The 25,760-nt window shown below is 45.6% G+C and overlaps 2 protein-coding genes across 3 annotated transcripts in view; both read right to left on the reverse strand.

Moving 5' to 3' along the window:
- Positions 1–6,915: 6,915 nt before the first annotated feature.
- COXFA4 (cytochrome c oxidase associated subunit FA4) lies at positions 6,916–10,964 on the reverse strand. Its single transcript, XM_075606256.1, has 4 exons — positions 10,806–10,964; positions 8,573–8,661; positions 8,292–8,352; positions 6,916–7,175 (listed from the first exon to the last, which is right to left on the reverse strand). The coding sequence occupies exons 1-4, from the start codon at positions 10,845–10,847 to the stop codon at positions 7,119–7,121; spliced, it is 249 nt and encodes an 82-aa protein (XP_075462371.1). The 5' UTR covers positions 10,848–10,964; the 3' UTR covers positions 6,916–7,118.
- Positions 10,965–18,392: 7,428 nt separating this feature from the next.
- LSR (lipolysis stimulated lipoprotein receptor) overlaps positions 18,393–25,760 on the reverse strand; it is a 43,893-nt gene continuing 36,525 nt past the window's right edge. For both annotated transcript variants that reach the window (XM_075606257.1, XM_075606258.1), the window contains 4 exons: positions 25,644–25,700; positions 21,430–21,558; positions 20,683–21,347; positions 18,393–19,134 (listed from right to left, as the gene is read on the reverse strand). In XM_075606257.1, coding sequence (XP_075462372.1) covers positions 19,099–19,134; positions 20,683–21,347; positions 21,430–21,558; positions 25,644–25,700 — 887 coding nt within the window. In that variant the 3' untranslated portion in view covers positions 18,393–19,098. The remainder of the gene's footprint in view (positions 19,135–20,682; positions 21,348–21,429; positions 21,559–25,643; positions 25,701–25,760) is intronic.

The following is a 25,760-nucleotide window of genomic DNA, read 5'->3' on the forward strand; positions in this document are numbered from 1 at the left end:
AGCATAGTTCCTGGTAGCCTTGTGTTCCCACGTTCGGGCCTTGCCTTGTCCCTTGGGCTTTCATCTCGCTCTCGTATTCTCTCCTGTGTACCGATCCGGCTTGACTTAGGACCCTCTCTGGAAATCGACCCCGGCTTGTCTCCTGACCATCCGAATTCTCCAACCCTCGACCTCGGCTTTCGGACACTGACCAACCACCCGTCTCCAACCCACGACCACGGCTCTCGGCACTGACCACTCTCCTGGCTCCTCCCTACTATCCGGCAAGTATCTTGACTAACACTATCTCTTCCGATCAGGCCCGTCTACGCTGACAGTCCACCTTCCAGGCGTGCCTCCGCAGCTGCGGGTTTTATCCTTCCCACCTCAGTTCCGGGGTCCCTCCTTGTTCGTGGTGAGCGCAAACGTTACACTAGGTTAGTTTAAAAAGAGATGGAAAAGTACCAGAACACAGAGATGAGTTAAAGATGTTAGTGAGGATGAGGATCATGGTAGAAGCGAAAGGAATCAGGAGATGGGAGGGAATGGGGTTGAGACTGCATCCGGTGGAGGTTGAGGAGAGCAGCAGGAGAGATACTTTTGGAGAGGAGTCAAACAAAGATGGAGGATTAGGAATGGCTGTTGCGGAAGGGACAAAGGGCATTTGTTTGTGGAGAGCTTCCACTTGAAATAATCAGCAAAGTCTTGTGGTGTAATGGAAGGAATCATCCCATTTTGAACATATTAAATGTTATTATCGCTATATAGACGTTATTTTCCTATTATGGAAGTGGAGCTTATGTCATTCTTCGATTATTTGAATAACCTCCGATCACGGGTTTGTCTTACCAATTCTTGGAGTACCACCCAACTGGCATTCCTTGATGTGCTCATTTCTCAGGAATCTGGTGAGTTACATCCAGACATTTTTAGGAAACCTACTGATAGGAATTCCATTTTAAGAGCAGACAGTCATCACCCTGATACTGTAATGTTTTCGGGAAAGGGGAGAGCTCTGATAAGAATATCTAGAATCACCAGTAGGCAGGAACTACTTGGACCTGCTATTACAGATCTTTGAACGCGGTTTCTAGCCTGTAGTTACTCACCAGATATATTGGACAAATCCCTGGGTAGACAAATACCTGCTATTAAAACTAAAAGGTCCAAAGACAGCCTTATATTTCAAACAAAATTTACATGTGCTAGTGGTTTCCTTAACCTCTGAGTAAACATTGGCACATATATATGATCAGTGTTCGGCAAACCTATACATTTGCTCGCCCCGGGCGAGTGGATTTAACATTGTGGCGAGCTCGTATTGGCCCAAGCAGCACACGTGTGGTACTAGGTGGCGAGTAGATTTTTTTGTTCGGCGAGTAGATTTTTTGGTGATTTGTCGACCACTGTATATGATTATTACGTGTATTACTGCTGTGAAGCACTATGTACATTAATGGCGCTATATAAATAAAGACACATACATACTTCAAGATCAAATATTATCTGATGTATGTAATGAGGTGCTGATTGTAGCCTTTAAAAGAGGTAGGAATTTAGGGGATAAGCTAAGTCACTCAGATGATTAAAGATTTTACTCTATCACCCACTTTTTAAGTGACGGTAAACTAGGGAATTACCTGTGCTTTAATTGCTCTGTGTAATAGCCTGGTCACTGGTGATATATTCTCTCACCCTCACAGTGGCAAGGGTATTAAAATTAAAAGCAGGATCACGTGTAGATCTACTCGCGTAGTCTATATGATCAAATGCCCCTGCGGTTTACTATATATAGGGAAGACCACGATGATGATGATGATGATGATGAAAGTACACTTTCTAGAGCATAAAAGTGTGATTAAGAAGGGCACTGAACCCACCATTCTAGTTCAGCACTGCTGTAGGACATAGACATCCCGTTTCTGCATTTACGATTATGGGCAGAGACCGTACAACCTAGACGAGGTACCCCTGATAGGGGATAGTCACAAGCTAAAGACACTAAGCACACAGAGTTTACAGAAGAACATTTATTAACAGAAAATAGAAACGGACAGCGGGACGATGCGAGACGGGACGAGACTGCTTCACGCCAGCTGTGTGGTGGTGGTTTAACGTGTGTGGTTGTGGCGGGGGAACCAAGCCAACCGTCCTTCGCTGGACTACAATCACGTAATTTAAATTGGTCTGCACCCACCACCACAACAATGCATAAACATATCTAACATCTTACACAGACTTGAAAAGCGTAACACTTAGAGAAGTTAACAAAAGTGATCACACATCAGCATTAATAGCGTTATTACACCCAAGCTCTGGCCAGGTGAAGATAGAAATCAGAGCAGTGACCCGTTAATAGACGAGATCTTCTGGGATGGAGCCGAGATTGGATCCGACAGCATAACGTCCGTTACCACTTACTAGTGGGAATTTAATGATGAGGAATATTTGGGTTCTTAGATTATTTTATTACCAATTGCCAAATAAGTTATTTTTATCAAGTCAAATTATGTTCCGGTGACTCCAGTTCAATAACATTATACTTTTTATTTAATCATGGCGAGGGTTCTGTGTGTCCTTATCCTTGAGAACATTTATCTGTTCGACCTCTCCCCGTTTTAATAAGTAATAGTGGACATACCTGTGCGCAGGCTTCTGTGGGAGCCGGCAGTCCAAGAACCGTGGACATTTATGGACCTCGAGATGAAGAGCTCCACACACATTCAGTGCCATTAATGTACGTAGCGCTTCACAGCAGTACTACACGGGACAATCATATAAATAACAAATAATACAAATAACAGATCACGGGAATAAGTGCTTCAGACATAAAAGTAACATTTTGGAAGAGGAGTCCCTGTTCAGAAGAGCTTACAATCTAATTGGTAGGAAGAACGTACAGAGACAGTGGGAGGACATTCTGATAAGTGCGTCTGCAGGGGGCCAAGCTTTATGCATCAAGTGTATAGTATTAGCCACGGTGCTACTCATATGCTTCTTTAAGCAAGTGTGTCTTAGGCTGCAGCCAGGGTGGCGTTGAGCGTGCAGGCGCTCATGCGCGGCGGCGCAAGCAAGCGGCAAATTCAAATGTACTTGCTTGGCAAGCAGCTAAGCGCCGCGCTTGCTCACGCTGGCCACACACATTGTGTGAAACGTGTTTGATTGCGGATAGCGTGAGCACACCGCCCGCTCAGCGCCACCCTGGCCGAGGCCTTAAGGTGGGTCTTAAAGGAGGATAGAGAGGGTGCTAGTCGGGTATTGAGGGGAAGGGCATTCCAGAGGTGAGGGACAGTCAGTGAGAAAGGTTTAAGGCGGGAGAGAGCTTTAGATACAAAGGGGGTAGAGAGAAGGCATCCTTGAGCAGAACGCAAGAGTCGGGATGGTGTATAGCGAGAAATTAGTGCTGACATGTAAGGCCTCGTCCAGGGTGGTGCTGAGCGGGCGCTCACGCTGGACACTTTGCGACAATGCATGCGGCCTGCGTGAACGGGCGGGCCTGCTCGGCGCTCAGCCGTTTGCCGAGCAAGCAAAAATGATTTTGCTGCTCGCAAGCGCGTCATGTGAGCAGTTCACCCAATGAGGGCGAACCAGCTCCGTGACGTCGTGGCCGCGCCACCATTCGTGCGCGCACCTAGCCGGCCAGGAATCGCAGGGCACAGCGCTGGAGCGCCAGCACGCCTGTTTCCACCCTGGATGAGGCCTAAGGAGGGTCAGAAGAGTGTAAAGCTTTACAAGTGAGGAGGAGAATGGAGTGTGAGATGCGGGATTTGATAGGAAGCCAAGAGAGGGATTTCAGCAGGGGAGACGCCGAGACAGATTTAGGAAAGAGTAGAGTGATTCTGGCAGCAGCGTTTAGGATAGATTGTAGGGGAGACAGGTGAGAGGCAGGAAGGCCGGACAGCAGGAGGTTACAGTAATCAAGAGAGAATGAGGGCCTGAGTCAGAGTTTTAGCAGTCAAACAACAGTGGAAAGTGTGTATCTTTGTTATATTGCGGAGGAAAAAGCAACAGGTTTTAGAAATGCTTTGAATGTGAGAGTAGTCGAGTGTGACCCCTAGGCAGCATGCTTGGGCTGCAGGGTGAATGATGGTACTTCCAACAGTAATGTGGAAGGACGTAGTAGGGCCAGGTTTGGGAGGAAGTATGGGGAGATCTGTTTTTATCATGTTAAGTTTAAGTCGGCAGAGGGCCATCCAGGATATCGCAGAGAGACATTCAGAAACTTTGGTCTGTACAGCAGGTGTAAGGTCAGGGGTTGAAAAGTAAATTTGTGTCGTCAGCATAGGTGAGATTTAAACCCAAGGGATGGGATTAGGTCACCTAGAGAGAGTGTGTACAGAGAAAAGAGATGAGGTACCAGGACAGAGCCCTGGGGTACCCCCACAGAGAGATCGATAGGAGGTGTTAGCACAAGAGACACTGAAAGTACGATGGGAGAGGTAAGAAGAGATCCAGGATAGAGCTTTGTTACGAATACCAAGAGTATCGAGAATGTGCAGGAGAAGAGGGTGGTCCACGGTCTCACATGCAGCAGAGGTCAAGTAATATGAGCAGAGTGTAATGACCTCTGTCTTTGGCAGCATGGAGGTCATTAGTTTTTTTAGTGAGGGCTGTTTCAGTCGAGTGAGCAGTGCGGAAGCCAGATTGTAGAGGGTCTAGGAGTGAATAGGTATTGAGAAAGTGGAGCAAGCGAGAGAACACAAACTGTTCAAAGAATGTAGAGGCAAAAGGCAGGAGGGAGACAGGCCGATAGAAAGACAGGTAGGGTCAAGCTTGCTGTTTTGGAGTAATGGTATAACTGTTGTATGTTTGAAGGAGGGAAAGGTACCAGATTAGAGGGAGGAGTTAAAAATGTGTGTGAGCGTAGGGAACGGGAATAAAACACGTGCCAATGCATAGCACCCTTTAATTAATCTGGGCCCGAGTATCTGATGCGGTGGTATAGAGGAGCTAGCAACCTTTTCAACATCATCAACACTGATCAGTCGCTCTGTAGACCTGACCCACCTTCCTTTCCATCTCCTGGGCACCTCAAGTTTGCACAAACCCACTACTAAATTAAATCAAATTAAAAGTAAAGTAAGACCAGCTGTCCTAAATTTGGGTCGGTTTGCAACCCTCTATGGAATACAATATTTATTTGACATACTACCTTGAAGTACTCCAAGAATAGAGCAATTGCATAAATATATACATACGTAGCCATTATTAAGTATGTTGGATTATATAGGAGTTGGATTATATAGGATTGACTTTAGTGGTAGAGGAATTGTACCAGCTCCTTGTCATCTTGAAAAAGATTTTAAATCCTTGTGCCAAAATTATGCTGCAAGATATTTGAATACATGGATTTATTTTAAACTATTTAACATTAATTTATAAAATGTTTTACCAGGAAGTAACAGAGTACATTGAGAGTTACCGCTCGTTTTCAACATGGTTCGTAAACATTTCCTTTTCCCAAAAGGCAATATGGGCGCCCAGACTCGGTGGCCCATAGATGGAGAAAACTGCTGTATAAGAGGAAAAAAAGACTGCAGCAACATCCGGTTTGTGTCCTCACTAACCGATATACATACATGCCCTGTTGCACTGCACTAGGGGGTGTTGAGTCCTCCCATCGGGTGCATGTTTACAATCAAGGAGGTGGCCATGCGAAGTTGACGGCATCTTGCACTAAATAACTGCATCCGATAGGGATACCAAATTGAATGCGTACAGGTAGACTTTGCTGCGTGGTCTACTTTATGTCCCTAGGCCCAAGCACATGGAAGTAGAGGGGAATCTATATGTCCACTTATGTTAATACTTTAAAGCAGGGGTTCTCAAGTCCAGTCCTCAAGCCCCAACAGGTCAGGACATCCCCACTTCAGCACAGGTGGCTCGGGTCTTTGAGTGAGCCACCTGTGCTGAAGCAGGGATATCTTGACATCTAGGGTCTTGAGGAGTGAAGTTGAGAACGCCTGCTTTAAAGCCGACACCTTTAATAGAAGGCGAGTGGCACGGTCAATAAGTCCCCAGCTACATGCAGTGTTCAAACCAACCCCAAGCCCATGCAGCTCAATGCGGGGCAGCGGTTTCTCTTCACCCAGGGCACTGTAATGACCACTAGAAGCAGCGAGTCTGACTGAGTAACCATGGGCTCATTTATTCAATTGTGACTTCTTACATAAACTGAAGCAGCTTTGATTTATGGCAATTGTTTAAGAAAGAATGGAATTAAGATGTGGACCAAGCATTGAAAATAGGGTCTATGTTGAGGCTATGCAGAATCAGAAATTGGCAGCCGAGAACCACTTGCGCCAACCCAGTCTGTCCATTTCCCCCCCATCTCATTAAACACCAGACCCCCCACTTTCATGCCCAAATTACCTTCTCCCCACAAGTTCTTCAGAGCCTTGTACGTGACCTGCACAGATTGCACTACTACACAAAACAAGTTCAATTAGGAAGCGTCATCTTCCAATGCTGGCTGAAGGAGCGGCGCAGCGACTAAAGACACCGACACAGAGGTTGAAGCAGGGGAACCTGGTTCAGTTCCTGGTGTCAGCCCTTTGGGCAAGTCAGGTTATCTCCCTGTGCCTCAGACAGCAAAACAGATTGGAAGTTCATATGGGCAGAGACTGTTAAAACATCCTAAGTACATTTGAGTTCAATTGGCAAAAAAATAAAAAATAAATAAAATATTGGGTAGCGCCGAGAAAAACTAAAATCCCATTTTTCCAGGATCCAACTAGTTGATCTGAAGTAAAAAGAAGAACTAGGAATTAAATGTTTGTTACACCAACAAAATAATGTTTATTTAATTAATTAGAGTAGGGAGGTTAGGATAAAAATGTTTTTTTATCCCCATCACCAAGTACAAAGCAACTGGAAAATTGTGACCATCCACACTTCAGAGGAACAAAATAAATGACATTAGCAAGCACAACAGACTCAGTATTAGACCGGTTTAATTGCATTAGCCTCAACAAAACAGACAGCTGGGTATATTCAATAAACGTGTCTTAGCTGATTAAATAGGAGGGAATGAAATTAACATTCCTGGACTGAATTAAACAGTAAAAAAAAAAAAAAAAAAGTCCACTGAAGGGCGGCTTCTGGAAGAAATAATTTTTTATACACACAGGAGACTTCTCTTAAAAGTCTGGCCCTTCCTTCTTCAGCTTCTTGTAGTCAATGGTTTCATTGTAAAACTACAAAACAAATAAATAAACATAATTAAGGGTAATCCAAATGCAGACCAAAAAACACTGAAGCACCATTATTCTGATATTGCATGTGAAGGGAGCCTCGCCAGAAAATAATGTTAAAGAGATTGAAATTAACATTTGATAATCATTAAGAATGACACAGATCTGCATTAATAAAGCTGCATCACTAATATATCTGTAACAATGTTATTTACACCGCACACCTCTAGGGAACGTAGCATGCGATGCAGCCCCACTGCTCTATATACCAGCGACATGGGGAGCGAGGCGTTTGGGCTGCACTTTACCGGCAAAATGTGATATTTCTTGCTTTTCCATCTCGGCTTTGTTGAAACTTTTTTTTCTATTTCAGAACTTTTCACTATTACTGTTTTAGAAAGACTGAGTAGCAAAGGGAGCAGAGAAGAACAACTCACAAAGTCCTAGAAAGTAATGGTAAAAGGGCTCGGACATTATTGCCAAACTTTACAACACAAGCCAAGTATGAAAACACAGCTGCTGTCTATTAAAAATATCCCTTAGCAAGAACAGATTTTTCTTCTTGCTACCTCAGAAGCTTTTAAACTCACCTCCGGTTAAGGCTTTTCACACACAAGTCCGCAGGTTAGTGTGATCAGCTTAATAGGGATTTGTATGGCGTCTCCAACCGTGCAACACAAAGTTGCACATACCCCTACATATGTTTGCCGAATACTTGTATGTGAACATAAAATGAATCACACAAATGGTGAATCATTTATTATGGGATAGAAATGCAGATAAAACATGCACATTAACTGGACAGTAACCATTGTTTCCTTAATAAAAAATAAAAATAAAATAAAAGAAGAAACTCCCCCTGCTACATGTTTAGCTATATTATTTGCCAAGGAAACCACTACCACCAATACACACTGTAGTTCTTATTCCCCATGGTTTTTACATCGCGGACCTTGTGAGGCACCCCATAAGTTATGTGCAGCAAGCTCTTCTGGGATTTTCATGGCAGAACCGCTTCCTAAATGCCAATGTTTATATAGGAAAAAAAAAAAAAAAGGGAAGGAAGTAGGTGTTTGTGCCAACACCAAAGTGTTAGTGAATGCAGCTGGATGTACTTACCTTGTACTGGTAATTGGGACTCTTCTGCTTCCAAGGCTCAGGGTTATTCTTCTTGTCCCAGCTTAAGAAAAAAAAAAAAAAAAAGTGAATATCAACAAAGCAGAAGCTAAACACCTTATACAAAAGTATGCATCATATCGTGTATTATCATACACCGCATGCAATACAAACACACAAATATTGTGTATTATCGTATACTACATGCATCATATGGTGTATTATCATATACCGCATGCATTTTATATCGTATACCGCATACATCATATGGTGTTTAAGCTCACCTGACTTCAGGGCTGAACATGGCCACCCTCAAGGCATACAGGATGGAACCAGCACCTCCTAATCCCACAAACATGAACAGCGGGATTAACTAAAGCGAAAAAGAAAATAGGTACCGTTACAAAACACTGCATCACTGCCAGCACATTGCCTGATCCTTTAGACCGCCAAAAAGTTGATAACAAAAAATATGTCAAACACAAGGTCTGCGTATTTTAGCACAGCCAGTTGAAATCACTTGTTTACTTAGTATACCAGGTATATATGCCAAGTACTCGAGGGTGATCAGATTATAAATAGATGCTTAGAATTGCCACACGCACGGTCTTATGCTATAAAGTGCGATAGCGAAAAAGACCCATTAAAAAGTCAGTCCGGTGTTATTGCACTTAAATGGCCTTCCCACAATACACATTTTATTTTCTAATTAGTTATAAGCGGTTGGCCACCATTTTATTAGTTTATTCTCACCGCTAGAAGAGTTTGCATAAGTCAACTAACTTTTAAAGTGCTATTATCCCATTCTTTGCACCAAATAAAATTAATTCAGTCGTAAGGAGGGGAGACAGTAATATGACCTCTACTGATATTGTTTATGTCCTGACCTTGAACAAAATAAGGACCAGACCAAATATGTAGCTACACTGCAGAATATTACACAAATCATTCAAACAATCATGCTAACACACTTACCAAAAAGGTGAACTAGTAACAAAATAAAAGTTGGTGGAACCAAGACAAACATCCCCTTTTTTAAAAGGTTACTATAACACATAAATCTGTAGTACTACTGACCCTTAACGTATGGATAAATCCAACAAGCCTTCAACTAGTTAGAGTAAAAATTTGGAGCAATTAAAATGGTTTCAGATGCAAAGTATTGCTGCGTTGGCAGTAATGCACAGCAAGAGTTTGTTTACAGTCAAGTCATTCTCCCGTATTCACCCGTCAGCCCTTAACTCTGTGCTGGGGTGGCTCACTCACTCTATATGGACCAAACACTAAATATTCTGCACCCCAGAGATTGATAAAGTAATGAATTCCCTTTACCATTGCATCCGATATAGCAAAGACGCAATGGAACTTGGACTAAAATACTGACACACACACACCACACACACACACACACACACACACACACCAACATAAAAGGACAGACAATAGACTTGCACTGACTAACCACCCCACCCAAAGCAGTGAGGCAATAACTTCCCAGTCGGGACATGAGCTACGTGCAGGGCTGTGCACACTCAGGTGATCTGAAGGATAGAGGAAGTCATTGAGGTCACAACAGCAGACATGGAGAATAGCGGTCTCAGAAACTGGATTCAACCAAGAATATATTTTGGGGGGGGGGGGGGGGGGGGGGGGTAATTACCAATAAGATCAACCGGCACTTAAAAAAATACATGACAATAACAGACTGGTGTGTTTGAGGTCCTTGGGTGCAGAATACTATTTTGGTTGGCAGAAGAGGGGACACCATTAATAGACTCCTAGCACTTTAGGATGTAATTACCAGGTAATCACATGAATATCATCACAGCAGGGCAGTAAGCATACAGGGACAGTGCTGCTGTGAGATAATACATATTAATTAATAGACCTGGCGTGAAGATAAATAGCATGTCTCAGAGGGGAGAGGTGGGGGGCAGGGACAAGGCCGGGCAGGGAATCCGGCCTGCAACGCATCATCTCCGGGAGCGGAAAGGGTTATTCATGCGGCTCCGCAATGCGCTGCAGCCCGGCCCCACAGCCGAGGAGGAGTGTGCCGGGGGTCTCAGGTCGCACTGCCCGGGGGAGGTGGAGGACCCCTCCAGTGGGAGGTGAGTACAGGGGTGGACACCCCGGGGGGAGGCTGGGTACAGGGGGGGACACCCCGGGGGGAGGCTGGGTACAGGGGGGGACACCCCGGGGGGAGGCTGGGTACAGGGGGGGACACCCCGGGGGGAGGCTGGGTACAGGGGGGGACACCCCGGGGGGAGGCTGGGTACAGGGGGGGACACCCCGGGGGAGGCTGGGTACAGGGGGGACACCCCGGGGGGAGGCTGGGTACAGGGGGGGACACCCCGGGGGGAGGCTGGGTACAGGGGGGGACACCCCGGGGGGAGGCTGGGTACAGGGGGGGACACCCCGGGGGGAGGCTGGGTACAGGGGGGGACACACCCCGGGGGGAGGCTGGGTACAGGGGGGGGACACCCCGGGGGTGGCTGGGTACAGGGCTCGCACACTCACGCTCGGGTGCTTCTTGGCGTGGCTGATCATTAGACGCAGCATGATGGCGGCAGCGGAGAGATGAGATTCCTTCACTTCGCCACAATGTCAAGTAGTACAAGCCGCAGGACCCCAATACGTCATCCGCCTCCTGGCTCTGGGCTGCCCGCGGCAGTGCCTGTGTGCGATTCTGGGTGCGCCTGCAGGGCCTATACTATTGTGAGCATGGAAACCGGCGAGACAGAGACACCCTGCCACACAGAGACACTAACATTATTATTATTATTATTATTATGTAAATGTATACACTGTACTTGTGTGAGGGGATGCGCATGCGCAGTAAGGAGGGGGAGAGCTGGGAGAGGAATGGGTGTACATGTAACAGCTCAGTAGTGTCCCTGCCGCAGCAATAACCGTGTTATCACAGGGATACTAACACACCTAAGAAAGTACCAGCACTCTCTGTCTAACAGCTAAAAGTACTAAAGAACACACATTTCATGAAGGTTAACACATTTAATGTCACTAATAATAAACCGGAATCATAGCAATATTGGCAAATGTGTGAGCAAAAAATAAAGTGTTGTTTTTTCCCCCTTTTCCTTCTTTCCCCTCCACCCCTCACATTGAGACATTTCCCATGGTGACACTTTATTTTTTGCTCACACATTTGCCAATATTGCTATGATTCCGGTGTATTATTAGTGACATTAAATTTGTTAACCTTCATGAAATTTGTGTTCTTTAGTACTTTTAGCTGTTAGACAGAGAGTGCTGGTACTTTCATAGGTGTGTTAGTACTTGAGAGGGGAATAAGGGGCCCCTTTTTGTTCCGTGCACCCTGCAACCTCTCACATTTACCTTGTCAGAGTGCTGTCTATCGCCCCCCTTTCTATCACAGGGATACTGTTCCATTATAATTTAGTACACGCCTCCTTTTTTTAACCACTTTGCTGAGGAGCAGACAGAGGAAGCCATTGCTTGGCGGTGCCCGGCTACCTCCTTACATTCATATCATAATAAAGTGACATTATTTAATTCCCCCTTGGGACCCTTTGGGGCGCTTCGCGGGAGGATTCCTGGTAGAGAAACCCCTGGTCACTGAGGAGATGCAGACAGTTATATGTATTTGCGCACTGTTAAAGCAGCGGGTGTATATTTTATTTATGTAGCCATGTGTAAAATTGGTGTTCCATATGTCTCTCATTCTGTGCAGTAATCCCTGGTAAAAGGGCAGGGGTGCCAGAAGTCATCATGGAGGTTTGCCCTCAAACCCTGTGATGTGTAACATGTAGCAAAGGAAGTGACAGCATGATCTATGTCCACTGTTAGTGACTCAGAGGTGGGTCTCCTGGAACCTATATATTACGCATCACTTCCTAAAGTTAGTGTGTTATGTCTGGGTTAAGTGTCTGGTGCAAGAGCTGTGAGTCTGTGCAGCTCAAGTGTCAGTAGTTGCAGAGAGACAAGCTGACATCCCACTGTATCCAGGGCTCTCCCTTAGGGGAGATGGTGGCCCTCCCTTAGGGGAGAGGTAGCAGAATATACCTGGCGGATTAAAGAGTCCGAAGGGACCTTCCTTATGATGTGCAACTATATGATGTGCGGCTAAGTACCGGCCGCTATGATGGGAAGTCTGCCGGGCCTGATGCAAATAAAGATGCCCTTGATTAAGAGATCCTTCTTGCCTGAGACTGGAGTTATTCAGCAAGAAGATGCACCCAGGAGTTCTCTTCCAGAAACTCCTCCCTGCTATCATGGGGATCTGGAAGGGATGGAGGCGCTGTACCAACTGTGAGTAGAACTCAGCACTACTTCATACGCCTGTCATGGTGAAATCCCCACTACCAACGAGCGGGAGACTCAGGAGTCCTGTGAGCCAGCAGGTGCACCACACTACACTGAGATGTAACTGGGGGCAGATTATGCACACCAGGGCCAATATGAGATTGTGGGGGCCTCGAACCGTTACATTTATAAAATGTTTTACCAGGAAGTAATACATTGAGAGTTACCTCTCGTTTTCAAGTATGTCCTGGGCATAGAGTTAAGACAAAAAATGCATGGTTACAAATACAGTTACATAAGTGAACAGGGTATACATTATATACAAGACATTGCATGCACAGTTAAAGAGAATATATATTATAGGCTTATATAACAGTTACAGACCAGATTAAAATGTGAGACAGCCTTAGATTTGAAAGAACTTAGACTGTTGGTGGATGTGAGAGTCTCTGGTAGGTTGTTCCAGTTTTGGGGTGCACGGTAAGAGGAGGAGCGTCCGGATACTTTGTTGAGCCTTGGGACCATGAACAGTCTTTTGGAGTCTGATCTCATGATAAGGGCTGCATGTAGTAGGGGTGAGGAGCTTGTTCAGATAGGTGGGTAGCTTGCCCAGAAAGTATTTGAAGGCAAGACAGGAAAGGTGAACTTTGCGCCTACACTCAAGTGATGACCAATCTAGTTCTTTGAGCATTTCGCCGTGATGGGTGTTGTAGTTGCATTGGAGAACAAAACGGCATATTGAATTGTAGAGTGTCTCCATAGTCGATAATTGGCATTAACATCTGTTGTGCAATATGCTTTCTGACCAGCAGACTTAGGGAGGATTTGTTCCTGTAAAGTACACCTAGTTTGGCATAGGTCTTGGTTGTCAGGGTATCAATGTGCTTCCCGAATGTTAAGTGGGAGTCAAACCATATGCCCAGGTATTTAAAACTAGTAACAGGAGTTAGGGTGGTGTTAGCGTTGGTTCTGATCTGGAGCTCCGTCACTGGAAGCTTTACAAATTTAGTCTTGGTCCCCAATAACATTGTTACAGTCTTTTCAGTGTGTAAAAACAGTTTGTTTTGGGAAATCCAGTTTTCAAGTCTCAAAAAGTCAGATTGAAGTATGTGTTGAAGGTCAGAGAGGCTATGGCTGTGTGCATATAGGATTGTGTCATCTGCATACATGTGTATTGAAGCTTCCTTACAAACTGCGGGAAGATCATTGATGAACACTGAGAAGAGTAGGGGCCCCAGAACAGAGCCTTGCGGGACACCACAGGTGATATCCAGGGGGTTGGAGTTAGAGCCTGAGATTGACACATGTTGGGATCTACCTGGTAGGTAGAAATGAAACCAGTTTAAAGCATGCTTCCCTATTCCAGAGCTCTGGAGTTTGTTAAGCAGGATAGCATGATCAATAGTATCTAAAGCCTTTGCAAAATCTAGGAATATTGCACCATTGAGTTGTCCCCGTTCCATTCCACACTGGATTTCATTGCAAACTTTAAGCAGGGTAGTTACGGTGGAGTGTTTGGGGCAAAAGCCAGATTAGAATTGGCTAGGGAAATTTGTCTTGATATAGTAATCGCTTAATTGGGAGTGAACACATTTTTCCATTACTTTGGATAGTATTGGGAGAAGAGATTGGTCTGTAGTTTGAGACAGTGTTTTTGTCCCCACTTTTGAAGATTGGGACAACTCTGGCAGTTTTCCAGGTCATAGGGATATGGCCTGCAGACAGGATAGTTGACTATGGAAGCAATTGGTTTGGCAATGGCTGGGACACCAAGTCTTAGGAACTTGAATTGCAGTGAGTCAGGTCCACATTGGCTGCTTAGTTTTACTTTGAGGAGCGCTTGTGTAATCTCCTCATCGGATACTGGGACAAATTGAAAACTGTGAGCAGTGTTGGGAGCGAGTGGACCTATAGGGGTACTCTCAGAATGCGGTTCATGTTTGTGGTTTGGGTTGTGTTTCGCTAATAAGTTAGTAGCACACCCCACAAAGTAATCATTGAATGCATTTGCAATGTCAGTGGAATTTGTCAGAGTAATATCCTCCTTAGTGATATTACTTGGTTGTTGATGGTTAGAAGGCTGGACTATATAGTTGATAACCTTCCAGAAGGTAGCTGGGTTTGATGTATTCTGGTGGATGTTGCCAGAGTAGTATTGTGCTTTTGCATGCCTTGTTTGCATTGTGCACATGTTTCGCAGGCATCTGTAATGATTGAGATCCTTGGTAGTGCCAATTACTTTGTAGCTTTTCCACAAGGCATCCCTGAACTGGTAGAGTGCTATAAGGTCAGTTGTAACCCACAGAAGGTGGCCCCCCCGAACTCTTCATTTGCGTAGTGGAGCATGGGCATCACAGAGTTTTAAGAACTCGGATTGGAAATAGTCGAGTGCAGAATCAGGGTCGGGAATTAAGTCGATTCTGTACCAAGGGCAGTTGGTAAGGTCAGACAGAAACTGTTGTTGGTTAAAGTTTCTAAATGTTCTATGAGAGTTGTGCGCTGTCTCCTTTTCTCTGTCACTCCCAGGAACTTAATTCTAGAACCTTCGGACTGGCTATATATACACCTCAATAGTGATGTCACTCATCACAAAACATATCGTGGACGTGGCCTATTTTCTGCCAGAACTCTTTCACAGGATTAAGCACCAGACAGGACACAGATCAAATAAAGGGTCTTTATTCTGTCCGGAGTCAGCAGACAACAGAATATCACATAACAGAGCTATACTCAAAAACTAGGAGGATAAAGGGGGAATACTAGTTGACCTATGTGCCCGGCGCTGCCGAAATGGCTTACCCGGCGCAGCCACTAGTTGAGCTAGGAATAGGTCTCAGAGTGTATACACTAGGGCACTTACCTGTTTCCATGCGGGATGGGTCTGCGACAGCTCAAGTGAAGGGATCCTAACAGGTCAGATATGATAACCCAGAGCTGATTACACCACTAGTCACTATACTGTGACCAGCTTAGTCAATAGGAGCTGCTATATAAAGCAAATTTATTGTCATCATTCTGTTTATATCAGAGACTATTCAGATAATAGAGAGCAGGTTATTCAGCCTCACCTACCCCATGTTAGGAGTTCTTACTTTATCCTTACAGCTGATGTGCTTAGGATCATAAATGCAAGCACGCTTTAAATGGGTAGGGATGTTGCTCTACTGTTAATCATTGCTAACATCTCATAGCAAGTAGAGCCTCATACAGACTATATACTACATGTCTTTAGACAGGCTTCTTTTTTGCAATAGCTATCTCCTGTCATTCTGACTACCTAGGTGTACTTGCCCTGTATGTGTGCACTGATTGCTTAGTGGGTGTCATTTACCTCACAGATTAGCAACACTGTCAGTGCCACTACATGACCAACACACTCTTATCATTAGACACTATTCGGAGACATGCCTCCTTTACCCTTGCTCCTGTGTCAATGTCAAAGGACACTGGTGGATCGAGGCACTGATATTAGCTGTGTTAAGCCTATACGAATAACAAGCCTTCATAGCAGAGACTTTGCACAGACACCACTGCATACTCTCCTGTCAGTTGCCTTATACTGCTTTCCACAACCCTGCTTCATTGTTAACAAGGGAGAGAGCGGGGAATAAACTACGTTCCTGGAGTCAAGTCATACGCTGTCCAAGCGCTATTTTATTTGTATCTGTGTTTGTGTTCATTTTCAATAATTAATAAAACTTAGTAAAATAAATATTAGTAGAGGTTCGTATGCGTCCCAATAGGGTCCCTTTCTTCCCGTACACGTACACACACACACACGATAGTACGTATACAGGTATATGTAATTAGGGGGGTATTGTGTGTATTTGGGGTGTAGTGGGTGTATTTGGGAGGGATAGTATGTGTATATTTAGGGTGATTGTGTGTATTTGGGGGGATAGTGTGTATGGTGTATTTTTAAATGACAAACTTTTGCACAGAAAAATAATGAGAAAATAAGTAAAGGGACTTATTGTGAGATGCATTTTATTCCTCCCACATTTTTTCCTTTCCCTAATTCTGATTGAAGCAAGTTTGCCGTATGTTAATGCTTATACAGTATATACCTATTAGTGCGAGTGTGTGTACGGTATATGTATGTGACAATTTTCCTTTTCTTTATAAAAATGGTTCTTCCTTGAAAGGTTGCAGAGCTAAGGAGGAGTATAGCATCCCGCCCCCCTCCCTTTTCTCTATCGGATGACTTCTGGGGCATGGTTTTGGAAGGAGAATAAAAACCTTCCCATAAACAGTTATAGGTTGACTGTATAACAGCTTCTGAGACATGCATTTGATTTATTTTCCTGCACGTTTAAGATCTTGGTTGTGATTTTAGTACTCTTGACAATCTTGTTTCTCAGATTTTAAAATCGGATGTTTGTTTTTCTTATTCTTTACCCATGTCAATGTCGGAGACGTGTGGAAGTTATATCAATTACAAACCACCTTAAACTTTGGATATGGTCAGGCATACATCATTTCCCTTTTCAGCTAGGTCGCCTAAGGACTTGAGGGCTGCCACTCAAGTGCTACCCATGCCAGCCAGAGCTCCCCAGGGCCTCCTACAACCTGGGTTGTGCACTACAGAAGCAGCACCGCGGAATAGTGCACTCCTGCCCGTTTTCACATCTGCCTACAGCCTTAGACATCTGTGTCGGACCTGGTGCCGACGGAAAAGCTGCCTACTAATAAACCTGATGAAGTAACACTCCCAGCTATCAGGTAATTTCTGCACCAATGCACAGCATGTGGGATCAGAACAGACCTCAAAAATCACCACAAACTTATTTTCCAGGAGCCTGTTAATTGCAGCACAGCCGAAGGCTCCGGAGCACGAGACTTAAGGTAGGGTGCGCATACCCTTCCAGGGGTAGGCTGCGGCTCCGCTCAATTAATATAAAGTAACACGGCACGGGCAAAAATACAAAATAAACTATTAAATGTGATATTCCCTTAATAAATCTGGAAGGTGCTGTATGTGGAGTTTGCCCCTATATTAGGGCTGCTGACAGTTTTTGTGGGAGGATGGCCGTACTCAGAGCCTAAGCAGCAATGTCGGGTGGCTGCCTCCAGCCAGAAGTCCAAGGTATTCGTTCTAAGAGGTAACTTTAGCAATATTTGGGACAGAAGAACATGGGGACTGAAATACTTTAGTATTTTTGACTCCAGGAAAATGGCTTGAAACAACATGGTGGATTCAGGACTCCCAAAGGAAACATTTAAAACCTGCTATAGCCGTATGCACACCTCACAAATAATGGAAGACAATACCCCTGCTTCTTTATATTTATCCTCTTTGGTGTATTCATCCATGGATGAATACACCAGAGGACAAAATCCTAGCTACAGTATGATAATCTTCTGAACACCTCATTCACAGGTAAAGACCCCCCCACCGATGTGATGAACCATGTGTGCTATATATCTATTCCTCCGAACGTCATCTGGGAGACCCTCTGCAGCCTCGAACGCTTATTCAGAATGAAACCTTGTCCAATGGATGTTGGTCCATTTAGAGGCATTCAACAGACATTAAGATCAGTATTATTAGTATCATATTGCACCAGGGACTGCATTTTCAATTTGCCATTTAACAAGTTCAGAGAAAGCTTGTGTGCCAAGATCCCATTGGCAGCCACTCTTAGAAGTGCGATATATCACGTAGGAGTCTCTCATTCACTGTTTATTTTATGGTGCATTAGGCATCCTTACTTAAGTATCTTATTAGAGGCATCAGAGCCTATGAAATATCTAAAAGTGTAGAATATGAAACTATATATCAAAATTAGCCAAACAGAAATAAAACAGCACACCAGAAAATTAACAGCTATTTGGGAATATTCACTTTATAAAGTTGTATGCAAAAGTTTACATTAAAAAAAAAAAAATTGCTAAAAAAATTCACACGTCAGTTCAAATTATTAAATGTCATTTGGTGACAACGAAAAGACAAGTTCTTTATGTATGTTTTCTAAGGTAAACAGCATAGTTAATTGGGGTAGTGAAGAGGTTGATATTCTATAACTAGTTATGGGATATCCTCGTCTCATGTTGCATTAACACAAGATTTAAAATAACACTACACAAACAGAAATTACACATACAAAAAGTAAATAATCATTGAATTCTGCTCTAAAATGTATTTGTGATTATGCACCTATTAAGGAAACACATGATGTAAGACATATTCTTCCATTATAACATGATGTAAAACATATGTAATTACAAAAAACACAAATAATTCCGTATTTTACATTGTATATAAATTGATGCACGTGTCACTCAAATTATTTAAAAAAAAAAAAAAACTTAAATAAAAACAGTTTCCCTTAATTCAAAGTGAGATCTTGATTTTAAAATATATACAATAAAAGACTAGTGTTCAAATCACTCGATATAGGCTTAAAATGCCCAAACATTTAAATGAACCCCTCCACCAGCAAAGGGGCTGTACAGTTTTTGTAGTAATAAAAAAAAATAAAAAAAAAATTTGAAGTCTTCTCAAACTCTGGTTTTAATATTTTCCTCACACCACCAAGCTATCGCGGCTCAAAGCTTCACTCTGAAAAACAAGCAGGTAGATTAGAAAGTAGCACAACGCATGAAATGCACTTTAAAGATACGCATGAACGTGTCATTCAAAACTCACCCATATCAGCAAAGTATACACCCAAATGATTAACGTGGGAACACAAAAAGAAGTTCACCATTATCCTTTTAGCTGTAACTTTTTGAGATACTATTTACAGCGCTCATAGGTCAAAGTCTGAAACGCTAGAGTTCGAAAGGGCTAATTTATGTATACACTTGTTTTTGTAACGAATATACAAAAATAAAAATAGATTAAACGTTCTATGTTGTTCTAAATTGAGTGGATGGGTCACAACCAAAATTAGTTTTCTCGCGGTTTTGAATATTTAAAAATTAATTTGGAGTTTGAAAAAAGTCGACAATAGTTCTTTATATAAATTTAAAAAAAACAAAGAATGCAGAATATTTGAACAAATAAATCTGAACAAATTCGGCAGTGAGAACACAGAATAAAAACCCCAATAAATGTTTACTTTTCCAGAAAATTCTAATGATATTCTGCATATGGAATATGGACATCTCATCTGCTGCCAGTATCGGCCACCCGATGTATTTGTCTATTTTCTTTATCTCTAACCTCTGACCATACCACAGTAACACTGACATATTAAGGGAGCTCTCCCAATAGCCCATTCAAGTCTGAACACCTATATCTCCTGAATTAGGCCTTTCGATTTGGAGAAAAAAAAAAAAAAAGAAGCTTAGTAACCAGTCAAGATCTTACAGAAATAGACTCATCCCGCCCCCCCCCCCCCCAAAAAAAATGCTTCCTTTCTTATTACCAGTGTGAAGTCGCTTTGCTGCTATATTTAGCGATCCTGTCCTTTTTAAATCCTTTTGTTGCATTTTGGAGATTTGAGCTGAAAATTTGCCTCTTAAAAAAAGTTTTTAAAATGACCATTGCCATCCGCACATATTAAGGTAACAGAGGCTGATGCAGGTATACACTCAGCAAATATTAAAGCTTTAGAAACATTAACAAGTAAGTAATAGACCAAGAACTGCTTTTTGGTGGAAATACACCCCAGGACCAAAGTCAACTGATCCAGTCACATATTTAAAGGAGCAGTTTCCCCCTCTTGTCACAAGGTTGCAATCAGGGGTCCCCCTGAACCAAACATCACTATTTTCAGCTTTGGGCCCCCTTGGTTCCCGGGATACTTACCGGCGAAGTTACAGGTTTGCATCTCCCTCAGGGGGGGAAACAAAATGGCTGCCAAATTTTTGGCCGACAGCAAGCTGCAATATCATTGGTTGATGATGAATTGCATATCCATTAAATGCCCTTTAAAAAACAGCTAACTTCACCAGTATCTCGGGATTGCAAATTTGAGTTTGTGAAAGTAGAATAAACCAACATACCAATAACAAATTACAACCTACACGACCTTCTGATGCCAAAGCAAATAAATCATTTAGTCAAGTTATGGGCAATAAGCAGCAGCAGCAGTAAGTAGTAGTAGTTGTAGTAGCAGTAAGTAGTAGTAATAGTAAGTAGTAATAGTAGTACTTAACTGACCTTTTTCAGTTTCATTTTCTTGCCTCTGGATGAGACCGATTCTGTTTCAGTGTAAGGTGGTGGTGGGGGAGGAAAATCATCCTCATTCCGGTTCTTTCTTGTATCGGAGCGTGTTGCAGAACTGCCAATGCTTTCTTGACCATCCCTACCTCCAGCTTTCTGCTGTTTTCTTCTTAGGACATCCTCTAGGAATCGATCATCATATTCAGGTTCATGGCGAGAACGGTCCAAATTTCTGAGGTCATCTCTACTTCGGCTCCTCTTTGCTTCATAGTAATCATCGCGTGGCTCAGGGGAGCGTTCTTGCCGTCTCCTATCATACACATGACTGCTACGGTCATCATCAGAGTTACGCCTTCCTCGGTGGCGACCATCAGACTGCTGATCACGATATTGGTGTCGTTCTCGCCTATCAAAATCATCCAGATCATCCATGGAGTGAGCACGAGAACGTCTCTCGATGATTGGTCCACCACGGATTTGTTCTAAACCATAACGATCTTGTCTGGAAGGTTGGGAGCGCCGGCTTTCACTTTCTAGAAGGCTTTCCTCCTCTATATCCCGGATTGGAGTCATGGCTTGATTCCGTAAGCGTCCCAAACCATTTCTCAGGTAGTTTCTTTGATCCTCCTCATGCAATGAACTGACCTCACTCATTGCTGAAGCTAAGAAAACAAATATAAAACCAAGTCTTAAACTCATCTCAAGTATGCTCTGTACAAATTAATCATATGAATTCCAACTGACCTTTTTCATGTCTGCTATTGGGGTCTCCTGGTCTTGATGGATCAAAGTTTGCCAGCTCTTTCTCCATGTAATAAAGAACTCTCATTGAATCATCCTGTTGGTTAGCTTGAATGCGATAACCACTTCGAACTAAAAACAAAACAAACACATAAAAAAAATACTGATAAAGAAGATGCAAAATTGGAGCTAAGCTAAAATAATCCTACATCTACTATATATTTCTGAAAGCACTGTATGTCTGCGTCCCTAGCGGCAATCTCATTGGTCCCTTGGCCAGCCCGCCCCCGCACCTCTCATTGGCCTGAGGCAGAGTGACAGGCAAAAAAAAAAAAAAAAAAACCACACACACACACACCCTCACTCTCCCCCGTCAGTTGGACCGCAGCTCACCTTCCACACACACATCCCCCCCCTCCTCCTCTCCCAGTGCCCCTCACTCTCTCCCCCCACCTCACCCAAATCCCCACGCTCCGCAACATCCCCAGCCGCACCATCACCCTCACCGGGCGCCGCAGCCCTCCTGCTCAGCAGCAAACTCCAGGCTCCTCCCCCCTCGCGGCGCGGCCCGGGCCTCCTGCTCTCCCCCTCAAGTGCGCCGCTACCATAGAGGGGAAGCGCGGCGCGGGACTCCCCCTCACGTGCGCCGGCTCCCGGACGGAGGGGAAGCGCGGCGCGGGACTCCCCCTCACGTGCGCCGCTACCGGACGGAGGGGAAGCGCGGCGCGGGACTCCCCCTCACGTGCGCCGCTACCGGAGAGGGGAAGCGCGGCGCGGGACTCCCCCTCACGTGCGCCGCTACCGGAGAGGGGAAGCGCGGCGCGGGACTCCCCCTCACGTGCGCCGCTACCGGAGAGGGGAAGCGCGGCGCGAGACTCCCGATCACGTGCGCCGGCTCCCGGACGGAGGGGAAGCGCGGCGCGGGTCTCCTGCCACTCTTGCCCCCCCCCCCAGCTTCCCGAACTCACCTCCTGCCCCAGCCAGATGCCACGGGGTCAAGGTAAGTCACCCACCCAGTCACCCACACACCCAGTCACTTTCACCCAGTCACCCACCCACCCAGTCACTCACCCACCCACTCACTCAGTCAAGTCACCCACCCACTCACTCAGTCAAGTCACCCACCCACTCACTCAGTCAAGTCACCCACCCACCCACGTCAAGTCACCCACCCACCCACGTCAAGTCACCCACCCACCCACGTCACCCACCCACCCAGTCACTTTCACCCAGTCACCCAACCAGTCACCCACCCACCCAGTCACTTTCACCCAGTCACCCAACCAGTCACCCACCCACCCAGTCACTTTCACCCAGTCACCCAACCAGTCACCCACCCACCCAGTCACCCACCCACCCAGTCACTTTCACCCAGTCACCCAACCAGTCACCCACCCACCCCAGTCAACTCAGTCACCCAACCAGTCACCCACCCACCCCAGTCAACTCAGTCACCCATTCAGTCACTCAGTCACCCATTCAGTCACTCAGTCACTCAGTCAGTCACTCAGTCACTCAGTCAGTCACCCATTCACTCAGTCACCCATTCAGTCACTCAGTCACCCATTCAGTCACTCAGTCACCCATTCAGTCACTCAGTCACTCAGTCACTCAGTCACCCATTCAGTCACTCAGTCACTCAGTCACTCAGTCACCCATTCAGTCACTCAGTCACTCAGTCACCCATTCAGTCACTCAGTCACTCAGTCACTCATTCAGTCACTCAGTCACTCAGTCACTCAGTCACCCATTCAGTCACTCAGTCAGTCACTCAGTCACCCATTCAGTCACTCAGTCAGTCACTCAGTCACCCAGTCACCCATTCAGTCACCCAGTCACCCATTCAGTCACCCAGTCACCCATTCAGTCACCCAGTCACCCAGTCACCCAGTCACCCATTCAGTCACCCAGTCACCCATTCAGTCACCCAGTCACCCATTCAGTCACCCAGTCACCCATTCAGTCACCCAGTCACCCATTCAGTCACCCATTCAGTCACCCAGTCACCCATTCAGTCACCCATTCAGTCACCCAGTCACCCATTCAGTCACCCAGTCACCCATTCAGTCACCCAGTCACCCATTCAGTCACCCAGTCACCCATTCAGTCACCCAGTCACCCATTCAGTCACCCAGTCACCCATTCAGTCACCCATTCAGTCACCCAGTCACCCATTCAGTCACTCAGTCACCCAGTCACCCATTCAGTCACTCAGTCACCCATTCAGTCACTCAGTCACCCATTCAGTCACTCAGTCACCCATTCAGTCACTCAGTCACCCATTCAGTCACCCATTCAGTCACTCAGTCACCCATTCAGTCACTCAGTCACCCATTCAGTCACTCAGTCACCCATTCAGTCACTCAGTCACCCATTCAGTCACTCAGTCACCCATTCAGTCACTCAGTCACCCATTCAGTCACTCAGTCACCCATTCAGTCACTCAGTCACCCATTCAGTCACTCAGTCACCCATTCAGTCACTCAGTCACCCATTCAGTCACTCAGTCACCCATTCAGTCACTCAGTCACCCATTCAGTCACTCAGTCACCCATTCAGTCACTCAGTCACCCATTCAGTCACTCAGTCACCCATTCAGTCACTCAGTCACCCATTCAGTCACTCAGTCACCCATTCAGTCACTCAGTCACCCATTCAGTCACTCAGTCACCCATTCAGTCACTCAGTCACCCATTCAGTCACTCAGTCACCCATTCAGTCACTCAGTCACCCATTCAGTCACTCAGTCACCCATTCAGTCACTCAGTCACCCATTCAGTCACTCAGTCACCCATTCAGTCACTCAGTCACCCTCCCACTCAGTCACCCTCCCACTCAGTCACCCTCCCACTCAGTCACCCTCCCACTCAGTCACCCTCCCACTCAGTCACCCTCCCACTCAGTCACCCTCCCACTCAGTCACCCTCCCACTCAGTCACCCTCCCACTCAGTCACCCTCCCACTCAGTCTCCCACCCATTCAGTCTCCCACCCATTCAGTTTCCCACCCATTCAGTTTCCCACCCATTCAGTTTCCCACCCATTCAGTTTCCCACCCATTCAGTTTCCCACTCACCCACCCATTCACTTTCCCACTCACCCACCCATTCACTTTCCCACTCATCCACCCATTCAGTTTCCCACTCATCCACCCATTCAGTTTCCCACTCACCCACCCATTCAGTTTCCCACTCACCCACCCATTCAGTCTCCCACTCACCCACCCATTCAGTCTCACACTCACCCACCCATTCAGTCTCACACTCACCCACCCATTCAGTCTCACACTCACCCACCCAGTCTCACCCAAAACCACCCACCCAGTCACGGACCCCACCCACCCACTCACCCCACCTACCCACTCACTGACCCACCCAGTGACCGACCCCAGTCACTGACCCAACCAGTCACCGACCCTGAAAGTCACCCAGTCACCGACCCACCCACCGACCCAAAGTCACCCACCCACCCAAAGTCACCCACCCACCCAGAGTCACCCACCCACCCACCGACCCAAAGTCACCCACCCACCGACCCAAAGTCACCCACCCACCGACCCAAAGTCATCCACCCCCCGACCCAACTCATCCACCCAACCACCGACCCAAAGTCACCCACCGACCTAAAGTCACCCACCCACCGACCCAAAGTCAAACCGACCTAAAGTTACCCACCCACCCAAAGTCACCCACCCACCCACCCACCGACCCAAAGTCACCCACCCACCGACCCAAAGTCACCCACCCACCGACCCAAAGTCACCCGCCCACCGACCCAAAGTCACCCGCCCACCGACCCAAAGTCACCCGCCCACCCACTCAAAGTCACCCACCCACCGACCCAAAGTCACCCACCCACCGACCCAAAGTCACCCACCCAGTCACCGACCCAAAGTCACCCACTCAGTCACCAACCCACCCACACACTCAGTCAACTCAGTCACCCACCTAGCTGTCAAGGGGGGGGGGGGGGGAGCCTAACCCTGTCGTACGCCCCCCCCCAAAATTACATCCCGGGCAACTCAGCTAGTGCTCAAATAATGAAGTTAATTCTCAGTGCCAAAACATTACAGGTCAATCAACTAAGGAGTTTTGAATGTCCTTAACATGAGTTAAATAAGTATGCACAAAAATACATTGATTTCAATGCTGTGGATCTTAATGAAAGCAGAAAGCATCCTGTAATACAAGTGTGGTCTGTAAAAACGAAGATTCATACCAGCATTTCCACCATCGGTTTCTCGAAGAAGAGGTGCTTGGGAACTATGCCCACCCACTATAAAAGGAAAATAATAATTACGTTAGCAGTGCACCATCAATTCTTGTGAAAAGACAG

This window comes from Ascaphus truei, chromosome 6 (assembly GCF_040206685.1).
Source record: "Ascaphus truei isolate aAscTru1 chromosome 6, aAscTru1.hap1, whole genome shotgun sequence".
In the NCBI taxonomy this organism is placed as follows: Eukaryota; Metazoa; Chordata; class Amphibia; order Anura; family Ascaphidae; genus Ascaphus; species Ascaphus truei.

What these genes read in the sequence shown, in the direction of transcription:
- COXFA4 (XM_075606256.1), bottom strand. Translation starts at nt 10,847, where the DNA reads ATGCTGCGTCTAATGATCAGCCACGCCAAGAAGCACCCGAGC. An exon ending in ATGTTCAGCCCTGAAGTCAG is followed by an intron (nt 8,353 to 8,572) that starts GTGAGCTTAAAC and finishes TTTTTTCTTAAG; the next exon opens with CTGGGACAAGAAGAATAACC. An exon ending in GTCCCAATTACCAGTACAAG is followed by an intron (nt 7,176 to 8,291) that starts GTAAGTACATCC and finishes TTTGTTTTGTAG; the next exon opens with TTTTACAATGAAACCATTGA.